The sequence below is a fragment of the Oncorhynchus kisutch genome, linkage group LG23 (genome assembly GCF_002021735.2).
Source record: "Oncorhynchus kisutch isolate 150728-3 linkage group LG23, Okis_V2, whole genome shotgun sequence".
Lineage (NCBI taxonomy): Eukaryota > Metazoa > Chordata > Actinopteri > Salmoniformes > Salmonidae > Oncorhynchus > Oncorhynchus kisutch.
The window spans coordinates 34,602,193-34,623,897 of NC_034196.2; the positions used below are offsets into that span (position 1 = coordinate 34,602,193).

Below are 21,705 nucleotides of genomic sequence, written 5' to 3' on the forward strand. Positions count from 1 at the left end.
CTTTTGTTCACCTGACCTAGAATTCCTCACAGTCAAATGCCGACCGTATTATCTCCCAAGAGAATTCTCTTCAGTTATTGTCACAGCTGTGTATATTCCCCCTCAAGCTGATACCACGACGGCCCTCAAGGAACATCACTGGACTCTATGCAAACTTGAAACCATATATCCTGAGGCTGCATTTATTGTAGCTGGGGATTTTAACAAAGCAAATTTGAGAACAAGGCTCAATAAATTCTATCATTATATCGACTGTAGCTGGAAAAACACTGGATCACTGTTACTCTAACTTCCACAATGCATCCAAGGTCATCTCCCACCCTCCTATTGGCAAATCTGACCACGACTCCATTTTGCTCCTCTCTTCCTATAGGCAGAAACTCAAACAGGAAGTACTAATACTAAGGACTTTTCAACGCTGGTCTGACCAATCGGAATCCACTCTTAAGATGGTTTTGATCACTGGGATGACTGGGATATGTTCCTTACCTGTCACCCTAGACCCACTTCAATTTGCTTTCCGCCCCAATAGATCCACAGACGATAAAATCACCATCATACTGCATACTGCCCTATCCAGCTATTCATTGACTATAGCTCAGCATTCAACACCATAGTACCCTCCAAGCTCATCATTAAGCTTGAGGCCCTGAACCCAACCCTGTGCAATTGGGTCCTGCCCCCAAGTGGTGAAGGTAGGAAACAACATCCCCTTCGCTGATCCTCAACACTGGGGCCCGACAAAGGTGCATGCTCAGCCCCCCTCACGTCCTCCCTGTGCACCCCTTCGCTGATCCTCAACACTGGGGCCCGACAAAGGTGCGTGCTCAGCCCCCCTCACGTCCTCCCTGTGCACACATGACTGCGTGGCCATGCACGCTTCCAACACAATCATCAAGTTTGCAGACAACACAACGTAGTGGGCTTGATTACCAACAACGGGGCCTCCCGGGTGGCGCAGTGGTTAAGGGCGCTGTACTGCAGCGCCAGCTGTGCCACCAGAGACCCTGGGTTCGCGCCCAGGCTCTGTCGCAACCGGCCATGACCGGAAGGTCCGTGGGGCGACGCACAATTGGCCTAGCGTCGTCCGGTTTATGGGAGGGCTTGGCCGGTAGGGATATCCTTGTCTCATCGCGCAGCAGCGACTCCTGTGGCGGGCCGGGCGCAGTGCACGCTAACCAAGGTTGCCAGGTGCACGGTGTTTCCTCCGACACATTGGTGCGGCTGGCTTCCGGGTTGGATGTGCACTGTGTTATGAAGCAGTGCGGCTTGGTTGGGTCGTGTATCGGAGGATGCATGACTTTCAACCTTCGTCTCTCCCGAGCTCGTACGGGAGTTGTAGCGATGAGACAAGATAGTAGCTACTAAAACAATTGGATACCACGAAATTGGGGAGAAAAATTAAAATTAAAATAAAAAGATTACCAACAACGACGAGACAGCCTACAGAGAGGAGGTGAGGGCTATCGGCGTGTGGTGTCAGGAAAGGAATCTCTCACTCAATGTCAACAAAACAAAGGAGATGATCGAGGACTTCAGGTAACAGCAGAGGGAGCACCCCCCCATCCACATCGATGGGACAGCAGTGGAGAAAGTGGAACGTTTTAAGATCCTTGGTGTACCCTTCACGGACAAACTGAAATGGTCCACCCCCACAGACAGCGTGGTGAAGAAGGTGCAACAGAGCCTCTTCAACCTCAGGAGGCTGAAGAAATTTGTCTTGTCAACTAAAACCCTCGCAAACCTTTACAGGTGCACTACTGAGAGCATCCTGTCTGGCTGTATCACCGCCTGGTACGGCAACTGCACTACCCACAACCACAGAGCTCTCCAGAGGGTGGCGCGGTCTGCATAACGCATCACTGGGGGCAAACTACAGGACACCTACAGCACCAACAACCAGCCGAGCCACTGTCTATTCACCCAGCAACCATCCAGAAGGTGAGGTCAGTACAGGTGCATTAAAGCTGAGACCGAGAGACTGAAAAACAGCTTCTATCTCAAGGCCATCAGACTGTTAAACAGCCATCACTAACACAGAGAGACTGCTGCCTATATACAGACTTGAAATCATTGGCCACTTTAATAAATGGATCACTAGTCACTTTAATAATACCACTTTAATAATGTTTACATATCTTGCCTTACTCATCTCATATGTATATACTGTATTTTATACAATTAATTGCATCTTGCTCATGCCGCTCTGTCATTGCTCATCCATATATTTTAATTTATATATTCTTATTCCATTCATTTACTTAGATTTACTGTATGTGTATTAGGTAGTTGTTATGGAATTGTTAGATTACTTGTTAGATATTGCTGCACTGTCGGATCTAGAAGCACAATCATTTTGCTACACTCGCAATAACATCTGCTAACTGTGTGTATGTGCCCAATACAATTTGATTTGAAGTTGGTGGTGACGAGGGCAGGGGCATCTGGCTGCTGCTACATCACAGGACAGTTTGTGTTCCGATTACCAACAGCCAGGTCTGCTCTGAACAGGTCTGCACTGAACAGGTCTGCACTGAACAGGTCTGCACTGAACAGGTCTGCACTGGACAGGTCTGCTCTGAACAGGTCTGCACTGAACAGGTCTGCACTGGACAGGTCTGCACTGGACAGGTCTGCTCTGAACAGGTCTGCTCTGAACAGGTCTGCTCTGAACAGGTCTGCACTGAACAGGTCTGCACTTAACAGGTCTGCTCTGAACAGGTCTGCTCTGAACAGGTCTGCACTGAACAGGTCTGCACTGGACAGGTCTGCTCTGAACAGGTCTGCTCTGAACAGGTCTGCTCTGAACAGGTCTGCACTGAACAGGTCTGCTCTGAACAGGTCTGCACTGAACAGGTCTGCACTGAACAGGTCTGCACTGAACAGTTCTGCTCTGAACAGGTCTGCTCTGAACAGGTCTGCACTGAACAGGTCTGCACTGATGCCTAAGAGCAACTCTCAGGGGATGGGACCTTACATTATAACAGGACAGGAGGGCAGCCAGGAAATCCTGGCCTGCTCTTCAGCTGTACTACTATGTCTACGTCCTGATTCTCCCCAAACTGTGAACTCCCTCAGGACACAACCTATGTATACCATGGCTATAGGAACACTTAACACTAGACTGTGTTCCATATACAGTTGTCATGACGTGGCCCTCTTTGGGTATAGCGTGTCTTCCCCCTCTCTCTCTCGCCTACACCCAGGCTGCTGTTATCTCAGATCGTACATTCCTGGAGGAGACTCTCTTCCTCATGGCCAGACAGTATAGGAGAAAAGGTTTCACAGAGAGAACAAAGGAACTTCTTCCACCTCACAGAACTTTAGAACTGAACAACATTCATGTTCTGGAGAATGTATAAACGGTCGGTCTAGTAGCCAACTACGAACTGGTCTGTTTTGTACAATTTTGTGAAACTCATGAGAGACAATACATCCATAACATACATCCATAATATTACCATAACCTTGTTTATACAAGCGTCTCAGTTGTGAGGCTTGCATCTAATTGTTGTATAAAATGAATGAGTAAAGATTAAACTATTTGTGAAATTATGTAATGTGATTTTAAACTGTTTAATGAAGGAAACTCCAATTCCCTAAATCATTGCCCTACCCGAACTATGAGCACTGACATCGATCTGGCATCATGGGACAGCCCCTTTCCGCTCTTCCGAATATAACCCACACCTTGGGAATTTATCTAGAGACCATGCTTCTCTCAATTACGAGAGTGCTAAGGTTTCAGATGATTGCTGAACTCTTAACCATACCACGTGGTTAAACTCTGAGACTATCGAACCGACAGAAAAATAACAAATCTTTGATACTAATTACTGGTCTGCAGCTAGGAATTCGGTACCATTGAACGTGAAGACCAAAAACCACCGAAACATCTATTCTATAACAACATTGCTGAATGTTACTGTGAACTATCCATTCTAACCTCGGCAGAGAGAGAGAGAGAGGGCGGACAAACTCTCCAACAGAGATCACGACTACACACTGAGCGTAAATATATATATTGATTGCAATTATTCCCAAATGAGTGAGCGTTCATGTGCAAAGGATTAGCATTTCAATTGTTATCATTATCAACTTTGTCTTTTATCTCAGTCGCCCCCACTTCCCTTTTGTCCACCAAGCCGCGATGCCGGTTTAGCCCACTAGGGCACATTCCCCTATCATTTCCTTGTAACCATATCTACTTGTTTGTTTGTGCATTTCTGTGATTATCTAGTTAGTCAATAAATAAATTATTTAAGACAATTGATGTATGGATGACTCATAGTGAAGACTGGGTTCGTGCAGATAACCAACAATTTACGACGTTTGGAATGAGACTAACGTGAGGTAAAGAATCATTAATTAATTAGAAGACTAATTGATCAGATATTAAAATATCTGAAAGTTATATTAGGAAAATTATAACTTTGTAATCTGAATATTTTCCTTGGTGCCCCGACTTCCTAGTTAATTACAGTTACATGATTAAGTCAGTTTAATAACGTAATAATAATTACAGAGAATTTCTGATGAAAATAAGTCTTCAGTTTAATGATGCCAAAGGCACGACACAGTACTCAGTCCACTTACTGCTAAAAGAACACTCAGGGGGAACCACTGTTAGTCTACACCTGTTGTTTACGAAGTATATGACAAAGAATAAACAACAACAATTGATTGGATTCTTATACTCTTTGGGGACATCCTGCCATTCCTGTTTACTGTAATCCCACGAGAGAGGAAATCTTAACTAACTAACTAACCACATAGACTATGTTCCAAATATTGTACTCAATCCAAGGATCAGACAGGTGAAGTGGTATCATCGGGAGGCTTAGAGGTGGTTTGAGTTCTTCACCTCAAGCTGTCTGAACAAGCCATGTGTTTCTCAATAGTATCACACACACACACACACAAACACACACACACACACACACACACACACACACACACACACACACACACACACACACACACACACACACACACACACACACACACACACACTGCTTGTGTAAACTTGTAACATGCATTGCCATAAAGCGAAAATGAAATGAAACATTGACCTGACTACAGATGTAGGATCTTAATTTGGAACAGTTTGCTACAGCATGAAAATAATCCTGCAACCACAGTAAATGTGTATTATTATGTGGATTATAATTATTGGACATTTTTGTAGGGGATTATACATTATTCGTTAGGATGCTCTCAAATCAAATTTGACCTTTTAAATTGGAAATTACAAACTTTACAAGCCTTTTTAAGCCTCCTGAAAATGCTCAGCAACGAAACAGTGATTAAAATGAAGAATTTAAATGATGAAATCATTTTTTTTTATAATGCCAAGACTATGTTAATACACTAATGATAATTGTCTATGAAGCAGAAGGCCTTTAACGTTGCAGGTATGGGTGTGGTTGGAAACGTGTCCAACCCACAAGTGCCATCTTGAATTAGACTGCGGGCCCATTGTTTGGAGAGCATTGTTTGCTACTAATTTCAGGCCTTTTTACTCAACATTCAACATGTTTTTTTGTGGAAATATACATAGAATATTTTAGAGCCATCATCTTCCATTGGACCTTTACATTTTCTGTTGGAGTATTGACTATTGATATTTGGGTTGTGTTGGGATTCTCTTTTTTGTATGTTTTTTTCATTGGTTTCCAAATATTTATGTGGACTTGGGCTTCCATTCAAAGACTCACCCAGAGGTTCTGGCAGGACTTATAAAACATTATTTATAAAACAAAACAACCAACAATATGTTTTTTGAACGCTATATTTAGTTTAAAAGCATGATGAAGTACATGAAGCTGTACTTTTAGTTTATGGTTGACAGATTGTTTTCCATTAGCAAAGCATGTGAATGCATCCAATTAAAAGCACTTGAATGCATCCAACTCATATTCACAACTTTACAACTGGTAATTAACAACTTACCACTTGGTTGTGAATGCAGCATAAGGTTTTCAATTACATGGTGAATTTTGCTCTTTGGACTTTTGGCTCAGGACTATTCATGTATTGTTTATGATTGAATGCTTATTGTGTTGCTTATGTTGAAACCCTACGATGTTCCTATCAATACACCATTATTGCCCTGACCGATTCCCCAATCTTATATTTCTAACAAGTTTGTGTGGTTTATGCAAGCTAGTGGTTCTATGTTCCCAGAGTCAGATCCATCTTTAGCTGCCATTATTACTCCTTATAGAAGGTTTTTGGTGCAGGCTTTATACCAGCCCAGTACTAACCCATCTGATTTATCTAATCAAGGTCTTGATGATTAGTTGCTCACTGCAGGTGGTAATCAGGTGTGTTACTACTGGCTGGTTTTACAGGAACAAGATAATCAGGATTGAAGACCTAACTCTCTCTAGGGGTTGGCGTCAGTCCCAAGGCCTGCAGGGTTTGGGTGTCCCTGTATGGATCTGTCTGCTGGCGCAGGGCAGGAAAGCTTGAGAAGGGGCAGATAAAGGCAGCATGGGCAGAAGTAGCCAGGGAAGGGGCAACGAGGGTAGCCAGGGCTGAGGTAGCCAGAGATGGGTTAGCCAGGGAAGGGGCAACGAGGGTAGCCAGGGCTGAGGTAGCCAGAGATGGGTTAGCCAGGGAAGGGGCAACGAGGGTAGCCAGGGCTGAGGTAGCCAGAGATGGGTTAGCCAGGGAAGGGGCAACGAGGGTAGCCAGGGCTGAGGTAGCCAGAGATGGGTTAGCCTGGGATGATGCAAAGAGGGCAGCCAGGGCTGAGGTAGCCAGAGATGGGTTAGCCTGGAATGATGCAGAGAGGGCAGCCAGGAAAGAGGTAGCCAGAGATGGGTTAGCCTGGGATGATGCAAAGAGGGCAGCCAGGAAAGAGGCAGCCAGGGGAGAGGCAGTCTGGGAAGGGTTATCTTGGGCAGGGGGAGGTGGCATGGCCTTGGGCCCAGTCTGGGAAGGGTTATCTTGGGCAGGGGGAGGTAACATGGCCTTGGGCCCAGTCTGGGAAGGGTTATCTTGGGCAGGGGGAGGTGGCATGGCCTTGGGCCCAGTCTGGGAAAGAAGTGATCTACTGACTGTTCTCTACTCCACAACACCACCAGCTGCCATCTTCCTCTCCTTCCAGCTGCTCTCTCTCTCGCTCTCTTTCTCACTCTCGCTCTAACTCTCTCCCCACCTCTCTCCCTCCCTCCGTTTCGCGCACTCACTCTCTCCCCACCTCTCTTTCCCTTTCCCCACCTATCTCTTTCTCATGTCTATTTTTAGAGCTGGCTGATTTCTACCTTCTAAAACAAACAAACTCTGTTGTGGGACAGGAAGGTTTTTTCTTCTTCTTTCACACATGCACACACACACCGTCCCTCATCTGTCACTACACAGGCCCATACACATACATGGAGGCACTCTGTTGGTTTTGGTTCAAACCAAGCCACATGCAAGACGTACTGTACGCTAATGCAGGCTTTTCGTGTGTGTGTGTGACTAATCCAGCTTGATACAGTACAGGAGCATCATCCTCAATAGAAAAAGATGGTGGCCATGTTTATAGGAACTACTGTACTACTACTACTACTACTACTACTACTACTACTACTACTAATTAAAAACTAAAAACAATGTTTTAAGTGAGAAGAAGCCATTGGTCCAAAGCCAAAAAAGAATGGAAATTCCTATGAGCGCCACAATGTCTACAAAACCCATGCTCTACCAAGGTTTTCCAGCACACAGCTTTGACCTACTACAGTAGCTATGTTGGTCTATTGTACTTCAAACAATGTGTACGCAGGTTGTTTAGGATTCAAACCTTCTCAAACAGCCTAATTCAAATCAAATCAAATTGTATTTGTCACATGCGCCGACCTTACAGTGAAATGCTTACTTACAAAGTCCTTAACCAACAATGCAGTTTTAAGAAAATACCAACAACAAAAAAATAAAGAGATAAGAATAACAAATAATTCAAGAGCAGCAGTAAATAAATATAGCGGGGCTACATAAAAAGAATGCCGGTACTGAGTCAATATGCAGGGGGCACCGGTGTCGAGGTCATTGAGGTAATATGTACATGTAGGTAGAGTTATTAAAGTGACTATGCATGGAGAATAACAGAGAGTAGCAGCAGCGTAGAGGGGGGGCAGCGGCAATGCAAATAGTCTGGGTAGCCATTTGATTAGCTGTTCAGGAGACATGGCTTGGGGATAGAAGCTGTTTGGAAGCCTCTTGGACCTAGACTTGGCGCTCCGGTATCGCTTGCCGTGCGATAGTAGAGAGAACACTCTATGACCAGAGTGGCTGGAGTATTTGACCATTTTTAGGGCCTTCCTCTGACACCGCCTGGTATAGAGGTCTGTTGGTGATGTGGACGCCACGGAACTTGAAGCTCTCAACTTGCTCCACTGCAGCCCCGTCGATGAGAATGGGGGTGTGCTCGGTAATTCTTTTCCTGTAGTCCACAATCATCTCCTTTGTCTAGATCACGATGAGGGAGAGGTTGTTGTCCTTGCACCACACTGTCAGGTCTCTGACCTCCTCCCTATAGGTTGTCTCATCGTTGTCGGTGATCAGGCCTACCACTGTTGTGTCATCGGCAAACTTAATGACAGTGTTTTCCACCATAATTTGCAAATAAATTCATTAAAACTCCCACAATGTGATTTTCTGATTTTTTTTTCTAATTTTGTCTGTCATAGTTGAAGTGTACCTATGATGAAAATTACAGGCCTATCTCATCTTTTTAAGTGGGAGAACGTGCACAATTCGTGGCTGACTAAATACTTTTTTGCCCCACTGTATATACATATATACATACATTAGGCATGGCTTGCAGTCGGCGTTCTAATTCATCCCAAAGGTGTTCGATGGAGTTTAGGTCAGGGCTCTGTGCAGGCCAGTCAAGTTCTTCCACCCCGATTTCGACAATTAATTTCTGTATGGACGTCACTTTGTGCACAGGGGCATTGTCATGCTGAAACAGGAAAGGGCCTTCTCCAAACTTTTGCCACAAAGTTCAAATCAAATCAAATGTTATTTGTCACATATACGTGGTTAGCAAATGTTAATATGAGTGTAGCGAAATGCTTGTGCTTCTAGTTCCGACCATGCAGTAATATCTAACAAGTAATCTAACCTAACAATTTGGAAGCAAAGAATAATCTAGAATGTCATTGTATGCTGTAGCATTAAGATTTCCCTTCACTGGAACTAAGGGGCCTAGCCCAAACCATGAAAAACAGCCCCAGACCATTATTCCTCCTCCACTAAACTTTACAGTTGGCACTATGCATTCAGGCAGGTAGCGTTCTCCTGGTATCCGCCAAATCCAGATTTGTCCGTCAGACTGACAGATGGTGAAGCATGATTCATCACGCTAGAGAACGCATTTCCACTGCTCCAGAGTCCAATGACAGTGAGCTTTACACCACTCCAGCCGATGCTTGGCATTGCACATGGTTATCTTAGGCTTGTATGCAGCTGCTTGGCAATGGAAACCGATTTCATGACGCTTCCGACGAACAGTTTGGAACTCGGTAGTGAGTGTTGCAAAATAGGAAAGATGATTTTTACACGCTTCAGCACTCGGTGGTCCCATTTTGTGAGCTTGTGTGGCCTACCACTTTGCGGTTGAGCAGTTGTTGCTCCTAGACATTTCCACTTCACAATAACAGCACTTACAGTTGACCGGGGCAGCTCTTGCAGGGTAGAAATTTGATGACTTGACTTGATGGTTCCACGTTGAAAGTCACTGAGCTCTACAGTAAGGCCATTCTACTGGCAATGTTTGTCTATGGAGATTGCATGGCTGTGTTCTATACATCTTAACCATGTTAAACCGGCTAGGGACAGCCATGGATCGTGTGATGCAAACTATGGACAGATGGGAGAGAGGAGGCTTTCCTGTCAACGCTACTACACCACCACCCGCGCCTCAGCCTACACCAATGTCCACCCTCCGCCGTCAAGTTCCAGTGGAATTCGGCTCTCGCTCCCAGGTGCGTATGACGGATCAGTTGCCGGGTGCCAGGGGTTCCTACTCCAGCTGGAGCTCTACCTGGCAGCTGTTCAGCCGGTTCCTTCCGGACGCGAGAGAGCGGGCGCTCTCATCTCCTGCCTGACTGGAAAAGCCCTGGAGTGGGCCAACGCCATCTGGGGAAGGGAAGGTCTGACTCTGGATGACTACGAGGACTTCTCCCTCCGCTTCCATCTGGGGAAGGGAAGGTCCGACTCTGGATGACTAGAGTTAAGTTCTGGCCTGGTTTAGATCTTATCTGTCGGAAAGATATCAGTTTGTCTCTGTGAATGGTTTGTCCTCTGACAAATCAACTGTAAATTTCGGTGTTCCTCAAGGTTCCGTTTTAGGACCACTATTGTTTTCACTATATATTTTACCTCTTGGGGATGTTATTCGAAAACATAATGTTAACTTTCACTGCTATGCGGATGACACACAGCTATACATTTCAATGAAACATGGTGAAGCCAAAATTGCCCTTGCTAGAAGCATGTGTTTCAGACATAAGGAAGTGGATGGCTGCAAACTTTCTACTTTTAAACTCAGACAAAACAGAGATGCTTGTTCTAGGTCCCAAGAAACAAAGAGATCTTCTGTTGAATCTGACAATTAATCTTAATGGTTGTACAGTCGTCTCAAATAAAACTGTAAAGGACCTCGGCGTTACTCTGGACCCTGATCTCTCTTTTGAAGAACATATCAAGACCATTTCAAGGACAGCTTTTTTCCATCTACGTAACATTGCAAAAATCAGAAACTTTCTGTCCAAAAATGATGCAGAAAAATGTATCCATGCTTTTGTCACTAGGTTAGACTACTGCAATGCTCTACTTTCCGGCTACCCGGATAAAGCACTAAATAAACTTCAGTTAGTGCTAAATACGGCTTCTAGAATCCTGACTAGAACCAAGAAATTTGATCATATTACTCCAGTGCTAGCCTCTCTACACTGGCTTCCTGTCAAAGCAAGGGCTGATTTCAAGGTTTTACTGCTAACCTACAAAGCATTACATGGGCTTGCTCCTACCTATCTCTCTGATTTGGTCCTGCCGTACATACCTACACGTACGCTACAGTCACAAGACGCAGGCCTCCTAATTGTCCCTAGAATTTCTAAGCAAATAGCTGGAGGCAGGGCTTTCTCCTATAGAGCTCCATTTTTATGGAACGGTCTGCCTACCCATGTCAGAGACGCAAACTCGGTCTCAACCTTTAAGTCTTTACTGAAGACTCATCTCTTCAGTGGGTCATATGATTGAGTGTAGTCTGGCCCAGGAGTGGGAAGGTGAATGGAAAGGCTCTGGAGCAACGAACTGCCCTTGCTGTCTTTGCCTGGCCGGTTCCCCTCTTTCCACTGGGGAAGGGAAGGCCGAGTCTGGATGACTACGAGGACTTCTCCCGCCGCTTCCATCTGGGGAAGGGAAGGTCCGACTCTGGATGACTACGAGGACTTCTCCCACCGCTTCCATCTGGGGAAGGGAAGGCCCGACTCTGGATGACTACGAGGACTTCTCCCCCGCTTCCATCTGGGGAAGGGAAGGTCCGACTCTGGATGACTACGAGGACTTCTCCTGCCCGGAAGCGGGCAGTTTTTGATCATCCACCTGAAGGGAGAGCGGCGAGAGAGAGACTGTTTCATCTGAGACAGGGGATGAGGAGCGCTCAAGAGTTCGCACTGGACTTCAGAACTCTGGCAGCTGGTGCGGGATGGAATGAGCGGGCTCTGATCGACCACTACAGGTGTAGTTTACGAGAGGACGTTCGTAGGGAGCTAGCCTGCATGGACACTACTCTCAACCTGGACCAGCTGGTGGACTTGTCTATCCGGCTGGATAACCTGTTGGCCTCCTGTGAACGTCTGGATCAGGATCCGCCCGTTCCATTACCCAGCACATTGGATCCCACACCTATGGAGTTAGGAGGGGCTGCTATGAGGGGGACCGGAGGGGGGACCATTCCCTGTATCAGTTGTGGCCGCAGAGGGCACACTGCTGGTCGGTGCTGGGGTGGTTCTCCAGGAAGTCGAGGTAGCAGGCGGAGCACTGGTGGGTCATCCCAGGTGAGTACGCACACAACTCACCCAGAGCCCCCTGTTGCACACATGTGGTTACCTATAGAATTTCCTGAGTTCTCCCCACATTCCCAGCATAAGGCGCTAGTAGATTCAGGCGCAGCTGGGAACTTTATTCCCCGCTCTTTAGCACATAGATTAGGGATCCCTATTGTTCCTGTTGATGTTCCCTTCCCTGTACATGCCTTAGATAGTCGTCCTTTGGGGTCAGGGCTAATTGGGGAGGTCACAGCGCCCATTACTATGAGAACGCAGGGGGATCACGAGGAGAGAATTAGTCTCTTCCTGATCGACTCTCCTGCGTTTCTGTTGTATTGGGTCTTCCTTGGTTGGCCTCTCATGATCCTATTATTCTGTGGCAACAGAGGGCTCTCAAGGAATGGTCCTGTCAGTGTTCAGGGAGGTGTGTTGGTGTTTCCTTAGGTGCCACTACGGTGGAAAGTCCAAACCAGGTTTCCACCATGCACATTCCCCCTGAATATGCCGATTTGGCACTCGCCTTCTGTAGAAAGGCGATTCAATTACCACCCCATCGACAGGGGGATTGTGCGATAGATCTCTTGGTAGATGCTGCACTTCCCAGGAGTCATGTGTATCCTCTGTCACAGGAGGAGACGGTGGCTATAGAGACATATGTCACCGAATCTCTGGGACAGGGATACATTCAGCCTTCCATCTCACCTGTCTCCTCGAGTTAATTTTTTGTGAAGAAAAAGGATGGAGGTTTGCGCCCATGTATTGATTATCGAGGTTTGAATAAGATCACGGTAAAATACAGTTACCCGCTACCGCTCATAGCCAGTATGACCGAGTCATTACACGGGGCATGCTTCTTCACAAAATTGGACCTCAGGAGCGCTTACAACCTGGTGCGTATCTGGGTGGGAGATGAGTGGAAGACAGCATTTAGCACCACTTCTGGGCATTATGAGTACCTCGTCATGCCGTACAGGTTAATGAATGCTCCATCAGTCTTCCAATCCTTTGTAGATGAGATTTTCAGGGACCTGCACGGGCAGGGTGTAGTGGTGTATATAGATGACATTCTAATATACTCCGCTACACGCGCCGTACATGTGTCCCTGGTACGCAGGGTGCTTGGTAGACTGTTGGAACATGATCTGTACGTCAAGGCTGAGAAATGTCTGTTCTTCCGTACAGGACCAAATCTGAACCAAGCATAGACATCTATGTTTCACAAGTTTGGACAGCACCGTACAGTAGAGTAGTGGTTCTCAAACCTCTCCATGGGGACCCCAGGCTGTTCCATGTAATTGATCTATTCCAGAGCTAGCACACATGATTCAACTTGTCAACTAATCCTCAAGCTCTTGAATAGTTAGTTCAGAGCTACAGCACTAATCTATTTTCTACATATGGAAAATATATATTTTAAACTTCCTGAAAATACTTATTTTCACCCTCATTCAGAACCTAAAATGAACCTAACTTCAATGTCTGGAAAATGTGTATTTTAAACAATTTTGCTTACTAAGTTCAGATCTTTGAGAATACACTGAAAAGTAACTTGACACTTGGTCAGTCAGTGCAAATGTGGATTAAAATGGCATGAAGAAAATTGCATTGACAGTGGAGGGTGTACTGGGTGTACTGAATTAATGCATCATAATGTAAGGGCCGGAATTTTTTCTGGTTGTTCGAACATGTCTTCTGTCTCGTCTGTTGATCTAGCTAATTAGCTAGCTAGCTAATGTGTATACTCACTGTAATGCACAGCCGGTGCGCTACTTGCAAGTGCATTGGCCAGGTTTTTTAGCAAGAAAATTTGTTTTATCAGCTACAGTTAGTGTTGTGAGAGGCTGGTCTTGGTTGAGGAAATGTAGGGTAGCTAGCAGGGTTTGTGCTGAAAATGACATCTGGCTGCACACGTAGCTATCTAGCCGATTTGACTGTAACATGCCGGAATAGATAGATGTATTATAAGTTAGCAACGTGGCAGTTTCCCAAAGTTTGGTGTTGAATATGAACTTTACTTCGCTAGCTAGCTTGCTATGCTGTATGGAAGAATGTAGCTAGCTAGCTTATATTGTCAACACTGAGTTGTGGCTGGTGCACAATCTATACAGCTATGGAACAGTCTTGTTGGCTCGTAGCTACTGGCTAGTTGGCTAGCTATCTGGCTATAATAGCAGACAAGGACGTTCGCTAGCTTATTTGTTGGTGCTCTGATTTAGTTTACACAGATGACTTCAACCATATGAAAAACCATCCATAGCTAAATATACCTAGTTAGCTAGCTTCTTTTGCTTGTAGCTTTCTTCTCATCTACTGGTGTTAGCTAGCTAGCTACAGCTGCTAGCCTGCAAGCTGCTTCTGTTGCACAGCAACCAAGTTGTTGGTCCTGGTTTTAGAACTCTGAGATTCGGCTGAAAAGACATATGCATTGTCATAAATGCTACAAAAGGCAGCACATTGTTGATTTTTAATTGACCGAAATGTGCACATGGGAGCGATAAATTAAACATTTTATTAGAACTGTTGCACCTATTGTACAAACGTATTCAGTTCAAATGGATCCAAGTCTAATTGTCCCCTTATGGACGCTGCAGTGTTTCCAGCAGAAGTTTCCAGCAGCAGGCACGGGCTGGGCCCTGCCATTAGGGGCAAGATACAGAACGCCCAAGTGTCTCTCTCACTCTATTTCTCCCTCTTTCTCAGTCTTCTCTTTCCCTCTCTCTCGCTCTTTTCTCCCTCTCTCTCCCTCTCTTCTCTACCTCCATCTCAAATTTTCTCTCTACCTATCTGCTCTGCTTTACATTGTTAAATGATCCCGGAGTCCTGTTGTTAGTCTCAATAGTGGGACGGCCTCTAATGTGTGTGTGTGTGTGTGTGTGTGTGTTTCTCAGACATCAGTGAATAATGAGTGAATCAATTGTCCCCTATTAAATTCATGTATCTCTGCCTTTGGTTGGAAGTCATCGCTCATCTGATTACCTCACTGACTCATCGACTGGGCAGCTAACAGAGACTGTCCAGCCAGGTGGTACTGAACCTAACACATTAAGTAAACACATCTCAGATCGTGTCAAGTTGTGACAATTAAAAGGAAGCGGTATGCTGTAGCTCAGCTAAAGATGGCCTAAGTCTCAAACTATTTTTAGAGTTTCATTCCACTCAACAACCTAGCTGGGAAATACACGTTGAGAATTGCATAGTAATGCCCACTATTCTCCTGCAGTTCTCCACCCTCACCCAGTTAGTGTTCTTGAAACGAGAGGTACTCCCCCCTCTCCCCTCTCAATACTTTATGCCCCTTACCAGGCAAAATTTGAAGTCCTTCGAAAAAACCCAATCAAGCCGGATGACAGTCTGCCAACACAATGCAAACAACACCCCCGGACCATTCTCAGTGAGCTCCAGCCCATTGCCAAGTAATTTCACTGGTGTCATGACTTTTGGTGCCCGCCAAACTTGGCCAAAGCCCACCCGAGCCCGCTTGAATTCACGCCGCATCAGGAGGTTCCGACCTGCCTAAGCCAAATAAAATGGTATGTTTTTTCTCCAGCTCTTTCCTTTATTGAGTGAAAATTCTGCTATCACCTTCTACTGTGTTATTTAACGCCTCCAACAAACTAGGCTTTCCCAATGTCATGCTGAGATAGGCTAGTGTTGATTGCAAATGACACACAATGCGATAAGTTATGCCTTGCTCAGATGTTCACCGAATTGTAGATTGGCCACCCTTGGTTGATGAAAGCAGCGCAGAGGTAAGATGGCCAGGTAACTACTGTTTGATTTGACAGGAAACTGAACTAGGGTTTGTAATCCCAGTGCTGAGCTAGTGTGTAGCAGCTAGTTGCTGTATGGCATGTGTTTGTCCTAGAATTGTATGCATGTCCCTTATCGACTGAGGTGAATGAAGCTACAGTACCAAGGTGATCATGGATGCAGTCATTTTGTCTTGTTTTTGTCGCTCTCTAAATAGCGTTGTTTTTGCCGCTCTCTAAATAGCGTTGTTTTTGCCGCTCTCTACATAGCATTTTAGAGCTTTGTTTATAAATGCAGTAGGCCTAAATCAGCTTTCTATAAATTCCTTGGAGGGGAGAAACAATTCCTTGGAGGGGGCGTTAGCACTGAACATGATGTATCTAACTTGAACATTTTCATTTTCAAATGGATTAATTTGAATAAATTAGGGCAGATACAAATTAAGAGATGAAAAAGTAATTCAATGCAATTGTGGCAGAGCCTGGGGAGAGGCCACTGCCACAGACCAGAGCTAAGAGGGTCTCAGGGTACAGAGGCTCAGTGAGGCAGAGTAAATGCTTCAAACTTAGGCTCTATTACATAATTTACCAACACAAATGCTTATAAATAAGGAACTTAAAGTATAAGTTAAAGTATAAGTAACAAAGGTTATCTTAAACTCAAAGTATTTTTTATCCGTAACCTGTCTTCTTCCTCTTCTTTAAGGCAGACTGTATTTCTGCCACCTACTTACTATACGGGGTATTGAAACACCAAAACAAAAATCAATTTGCGGGAATGGAGTGTGGGACCCGGCAACACACAGAATAATAATAATAATAATAATAAAAACCATCCCACTCCTTCAGTCACAGTTCAAATCCCATCCCTAAACAGGTGCAGGTGCCTGTGAGGACAGAGCATTCATGGACAGGATTCCTCGTAATGCCTCTGCTGTAAAATCCCCGAGTCCCAAAAAACACTCAGCTGCACTCACAATGATGCCTATTTCCTCAGATCTCCTTTATGTGTGCGCTGTGCAGTTGATAACCAATGCAATAAATGCTACAAAGTCCACCTTCTTAACATGCAACATGTCAGGATCCCTCTGACAAGGAATATTCTCTGGTTCCTCTACTCCTACTACCATTACTTCCTCAACCCCACTGCTTTCTTCCACTCTTCTCACTGCCTCCAGATAGGAGACATGCTGGACAGCCCTTATTCTTACCACCTCTGTCTCCTTCACCCTAACAGGACACTTCAGAAATGTGGGTGCATGTTCACCACCACAATTGCAGCATTTGGCTCAGCTGGTATATGATACCCCTCCTGTCTACATACACTCGACACATTACCAAATATTTTGCATTTATCACACTGCATGGGTTTGGGCATGAAAGCTCTCACAGGGTACCTCATAAAACCTAAATGCATGTGAGAAGGGAGAGACTCTTCATGAAAAAACTATAGAATGGATGGAGTGGGCTTCCTCACTCCACCCATCATGCAGGTCAGTCAGTGTGCACCAACCACTTGATTCAATTCTTTACATATGCTTTGCATTCACTTCTAGTGCCACCCCAGCGATAACGCCCTTGATAGGCACCTTTGCTTCGAAGAGCCACACATAACACATTCCAATCCGATTTCTACAACGACAACAATACTCTCATCAACGCCTCCTCATGTAACGCATCCACCATTTTTATAGAGACTTCAATCGGATCTCCCAGGTAACATCGATCCAAAAGCCCTTACTCGGACCAAAAAATAATCAGAACTAGGCTTGGATTTACTGGATTCCACTACCACTTTACTTCTCTTATTTCCTTTTGTATTCTCCACTGGAATGCAATCCTTCTCGCTCATCTCCTCTTGACACGCCATCTGATTCAAACGGAACATCCGCTTCTGCCATTTTCCCCCTCGAATCATCAGTCTGTCTCAGGACACAGCATCGTCTGCTGCTGTCTCTTTTTTCCCCACAAATGTGAGCAGCTGAAGCCTAGTCAACTGTTGGGGCTGATTGACCAGTGTTAGTTTAAGACAATTTTCAAAGCTATTTCTGATACACGTTGCTGATTTCCCATGTCCACCCATTACTTGTGCTTGGTCACCCCTAGGCCCCCCAACTAAACAAATCATTGCCCCTGCTCACAGCAGCAACTTCAGACATCAATTTCAGTGCAATCCAATAAACCAACCACGCCACTTATTCAACTTACCAGAGTGCAGAATCTCTCAGGTGGGTTCCCACAGGTGATGCCTGGTGGGTCCACCTTGACCCGCATGTAGTCCTTCATGGACTGGGCCTTGGGCTGGCATGCATACTGCTCCCACACTGCGCCATCGTCCGTGCTCACCAGGGACTTGCACAGGTCGTACTGGCCCAGTGTCAAAGAGGCGAAGCAGTGCAGGAGGAGCAACACGGCCTGACAGAGCATGGCAGGTCCTGGGAAAGCCACGAGCGGGGTCCGACGATGAGTGGGGTCTGGCGGTGAAGGGCAGGAGGGGCCACGGTAGTCAGAGCTTGGGCGAAAAGCATGGAACGCGACTAGGGATCATACAGAGACAGAAAGTAACTTTCGCATCACCATGATGAGTCTACGTGCTCAACTGAGTGATAGGGGACGGTTCAGTGATGAGGGAAAACAAATACAAATGCACTAAGATAAATAACTGTAGAGCCGTTCAATAGAAGTGGACACACAAATAATCACAGCTTCTTTAGGAAATGACACTTTATTGTTTTGACGCCTGGTTTGGAAAAGACGGACAAAAAATGGACCAGGGGGAGGCGAAAGTCACTGTGAAACTTCGCATCTACTTCAACCATAGTGGTGCCAGTGCTGTGGTGGTGGCGGTAGGGGTCGTTGGGATATCAGCAGAACAAATCCATACTTCAGAGGTCCTTTTCCGCTGGGAGAGACAAGAGCTGTCCGCTATGAGGGAGGATGAGGGAAAGGTGACGACGTACTTAGGTACATCCATCAGGTCGTGATGCCCCGGTCCGGCACCTTGCCTCAGTGATAGTCCTGGGAAAATGAGGGGAATTATGAAAATATTAGATATTATAGAAATGATAGAGTGAAAGAGAGAATATTATATACTACAGATATTATTGAAAGAGAGAGGGAGGGAGAGGTAGAGAGAGGTAGAGAGAGGTAGAGAGAGGTAGAGAGAGGGAGGGAGAGGTAGAGAGAGGTAGAGAGAGGTAGAGAGAGGTAGAGAGAGGTAGAGAGAGGTAGAGAGGTAGAGAGAGGGAGGGAGAGGTAGAGAGAGGTAGAGAGAGAGAGAGAGAGAGAGGTAGAGAGAGGTAGAGAGAGGGAGGGAGAGGTAGAGAGAGGTAGAGAGAGGTAGAGAGAGGTAGAGAGAGAGAGAGAGAGGTAGAGAGAGGTAGAGAGAGGTAGAGAGAGAGAGAGGTAGAGAGAGGTAGAGAGAGAGAGAGAGAGGTAGAGAGAGGTAGAGAGAGGTAGAGAGAGGTAGAGAGAGGGAGGGAGAGGTAGAGAGAGGTAGAGAGAGGTAGAGAGAGGTAGAGAGAGGTAGAGAGAGGTAGAGAGAGGTAGAGAGAGTGAGGGAGAGGTAGAGAGAGGTAGAGAGAGGTAGAAAGAGAGAGAGAGAGGTAGAGAGAGGTAGAGAGAGGTAGAGAGAGGTAGAGAGAGGTAGGGAGAGGTAGAGAGAGGTAGAGAGAGGTAGAGAGAGGTAGAGAGAGAGAGAGGTAGAGAGAGGTAGAGAGAGGTAGAGAGAGAGAGAGAGACCAGTATACCTATCAGTGAGTAGGTCTAGTCTATCTTGATCATCCCATTTTTCTTATTTTCCGAGATGGGACATTTCGTTCCTTATTTTTACCCTTCTGAATTTCCAAGAAATAAATCAAAACCATATAGATTGACAAGGATGAGATTTGTAGCTCAGTATCAAACAGATGTTTGTATGTAATGCTGTACATCGTCGTGCATGTAACATATTTCAGAGAGAATATTTCGAGAGTTACACACGAGCTTTTAAGTCATACAAGATTTGATGGCAAGTTTCAAAAGTTGCGGGTGTGTGAGTGTGCTTTGGGGTGAGACGTATTGGATGGTTCATTATAGAGTGGAAAGCTCGTCCCCTTTCTGCGTTATATGCATGGGAGGGGGGGTGAACTAGCAAGTGAATGTCACCCCACCACTTATTTCATTCGTTCCATGAAACATGAATTGTCCTAGCTTCAACTGCGTCACCATGCATTAATTTAACATGCTTATAGCTGACATGGCGCTTAATAAATTATTACGCACACCTCTGCTGTCCTGGTTGCGCCCCTGCGGAAATACACGTGCCAGTGCCGCCTATGCGTGAGAGTTTGAATTGGCATCAAAATGCTAGAAGACCAGAGGTCACAAAATACGTTTTAATGGGAATGACACTGACCCTCTTCACTGTCCGGCTACGATGTGGCCAGAATCCCACAAATATGTATTCCACGAAAATTAGATGAAGCTTTTTTCAGTTTATAGTTTTGAAGTGCCAAAGCGGTTCTCTGGCTTGAAATACCTTATAGGGTGTGTCTGACAGACTGCTGCTTCTGCTCGCTTCAGCAGACCGAATCGAAAGTAGCAACCGATCAGGCTGCATTTCAATTGGTCATAAATAACATTATTTCTAAACATTTATATAGAGTGACAACTTTTGAATTTATTATAGAGTAGGCCTAACAACATTTAGAGTAGTGAGTGACAATTTAGTCTAATAGTCTCGAAGTGAGCGTTGCGTTTTAGTCTCACTTCGAATAGGTCTCGTAATCTCCTCAGAATTTATTTTAACAGTCAAGCATTCTGAAGCGGGTCAGATTTATTAGATAAAACACTTATTTAACCTACTTACTTCGAAGGTTCATCTGGGAGAGCCACTCCGTGTCCCATTATTATACGAACACCCCCCTGCCATAAGCCCCGCACGGCTCCATTCACTACCGGGCTCCCGCCGTGGTGTTGGCTACTGTACTCCACTCTGGTTATCTGATGCGGTCTCCTTGTTACTTTTTTCTCGTGCCTGTTACTTTTTTATTACACCACGGATGACCGTGTCCTAGATCTGGAAATGGGAGTTGGAGAAAAAAAGCGAAAGCGTGAATTCCAGCTTGAAAGAGTATCAAAAGTATGAAAATATTGACGTTGAGGAAGGTCTGGTGCTCGTACTTTCCCACTTTACAAGCTCAGCTTTATCCGGGATGTTCAAGCGCAGAAAGAAAAAAGCTTTGTGGAAAATCTCCCCCTTGCTCTCTCTCTCTCTCTCTCTCTCGCTCTCTCTCTCTCTCTCGCTCTCTCTATCTCTCTCTCCATCTCTATCTATCTATCTCTCCCTCTCTCTCGCTCTCTCTCTCTCTCTCTCTCTCTCTCTCTCTCTCTATCTATCTCTCCCTCTCGCTCGCTCTCTCGCTCTATCTCTCGCTCTCCCTCTATCTCTCCCTCTCTATGCCTGTGCTAATTCCTTTTTACCATCTCTTTCAATCACTATCCGGGCTTTTATCTGCTAGCCTGAGCCAGGGCGGGTTGCGCAACTTCTTACCCGCTCTCGACGCTCTCTATCACGGGCCAAGCGGCACCAAACTGAACCGTCCCACCAGCTGATCAGCAAGCGCTGCTTAAAGGAACAGCGGAGAAGTGGAGCTATAGCCTACTGTGTCATCCACTGTGTCCGAGCGTTCAGAGAGTTGTATCAGAAATGTTTAGCAGCAGATAAACCAGAGTTGTTTGCTCACGTTGAAGGAAGTGGTGGATAGAAGGCGGTTTAGATACAGGACATAAACCACCGTTCGGGTTTACAGAGCCATTTTTGGTGGCTATTAAAGCTGTCTGTTTGTGCAAAAGAGAAGGCGCGTACCGCTATTATAATCAATTGCAAAATGCAGCGCTGCCTTTACACGTTTTGTAATTTAACACAT

The 21,705-nt window shown here is 45.5% G+C and overlaps 1 protein-coding gene across 3 annotated transcripts in view; it reads right to left on the reverse strand.

Moving 5' to 3' along the window:
- Positions 1–21,487, reverse strand: part of ntng2b (netrin g2b) — a 130,825-nt gene extending 109,338 nt beyond the window's left edge. Inside the window, exons 1-3 of one of the 3 annotated variants that reach the window (XM_031802704.1) lie at positions 21,330–21,487; positions 20,646–20,855; positions 18,005–18,814 (exon numbers count right to left, since the gene is read on the reverse strand). In XM_031802704.1, the coding sequence (XP_031658564.1) occupies positions 18,005–18,223 (219 nt within the window). In that variant the 5' untranslated portion in view covers positions 18,224–18,814; positions 20,646–20,855; positions 21,330–21,487. The other 2 variants (XM_031802703.1, XM_031802705.1) reach the window with 2 other exon arrangements.
- Between the last annotated feature and the right edge of the window lie 218 nt (positions 21,488–21,705).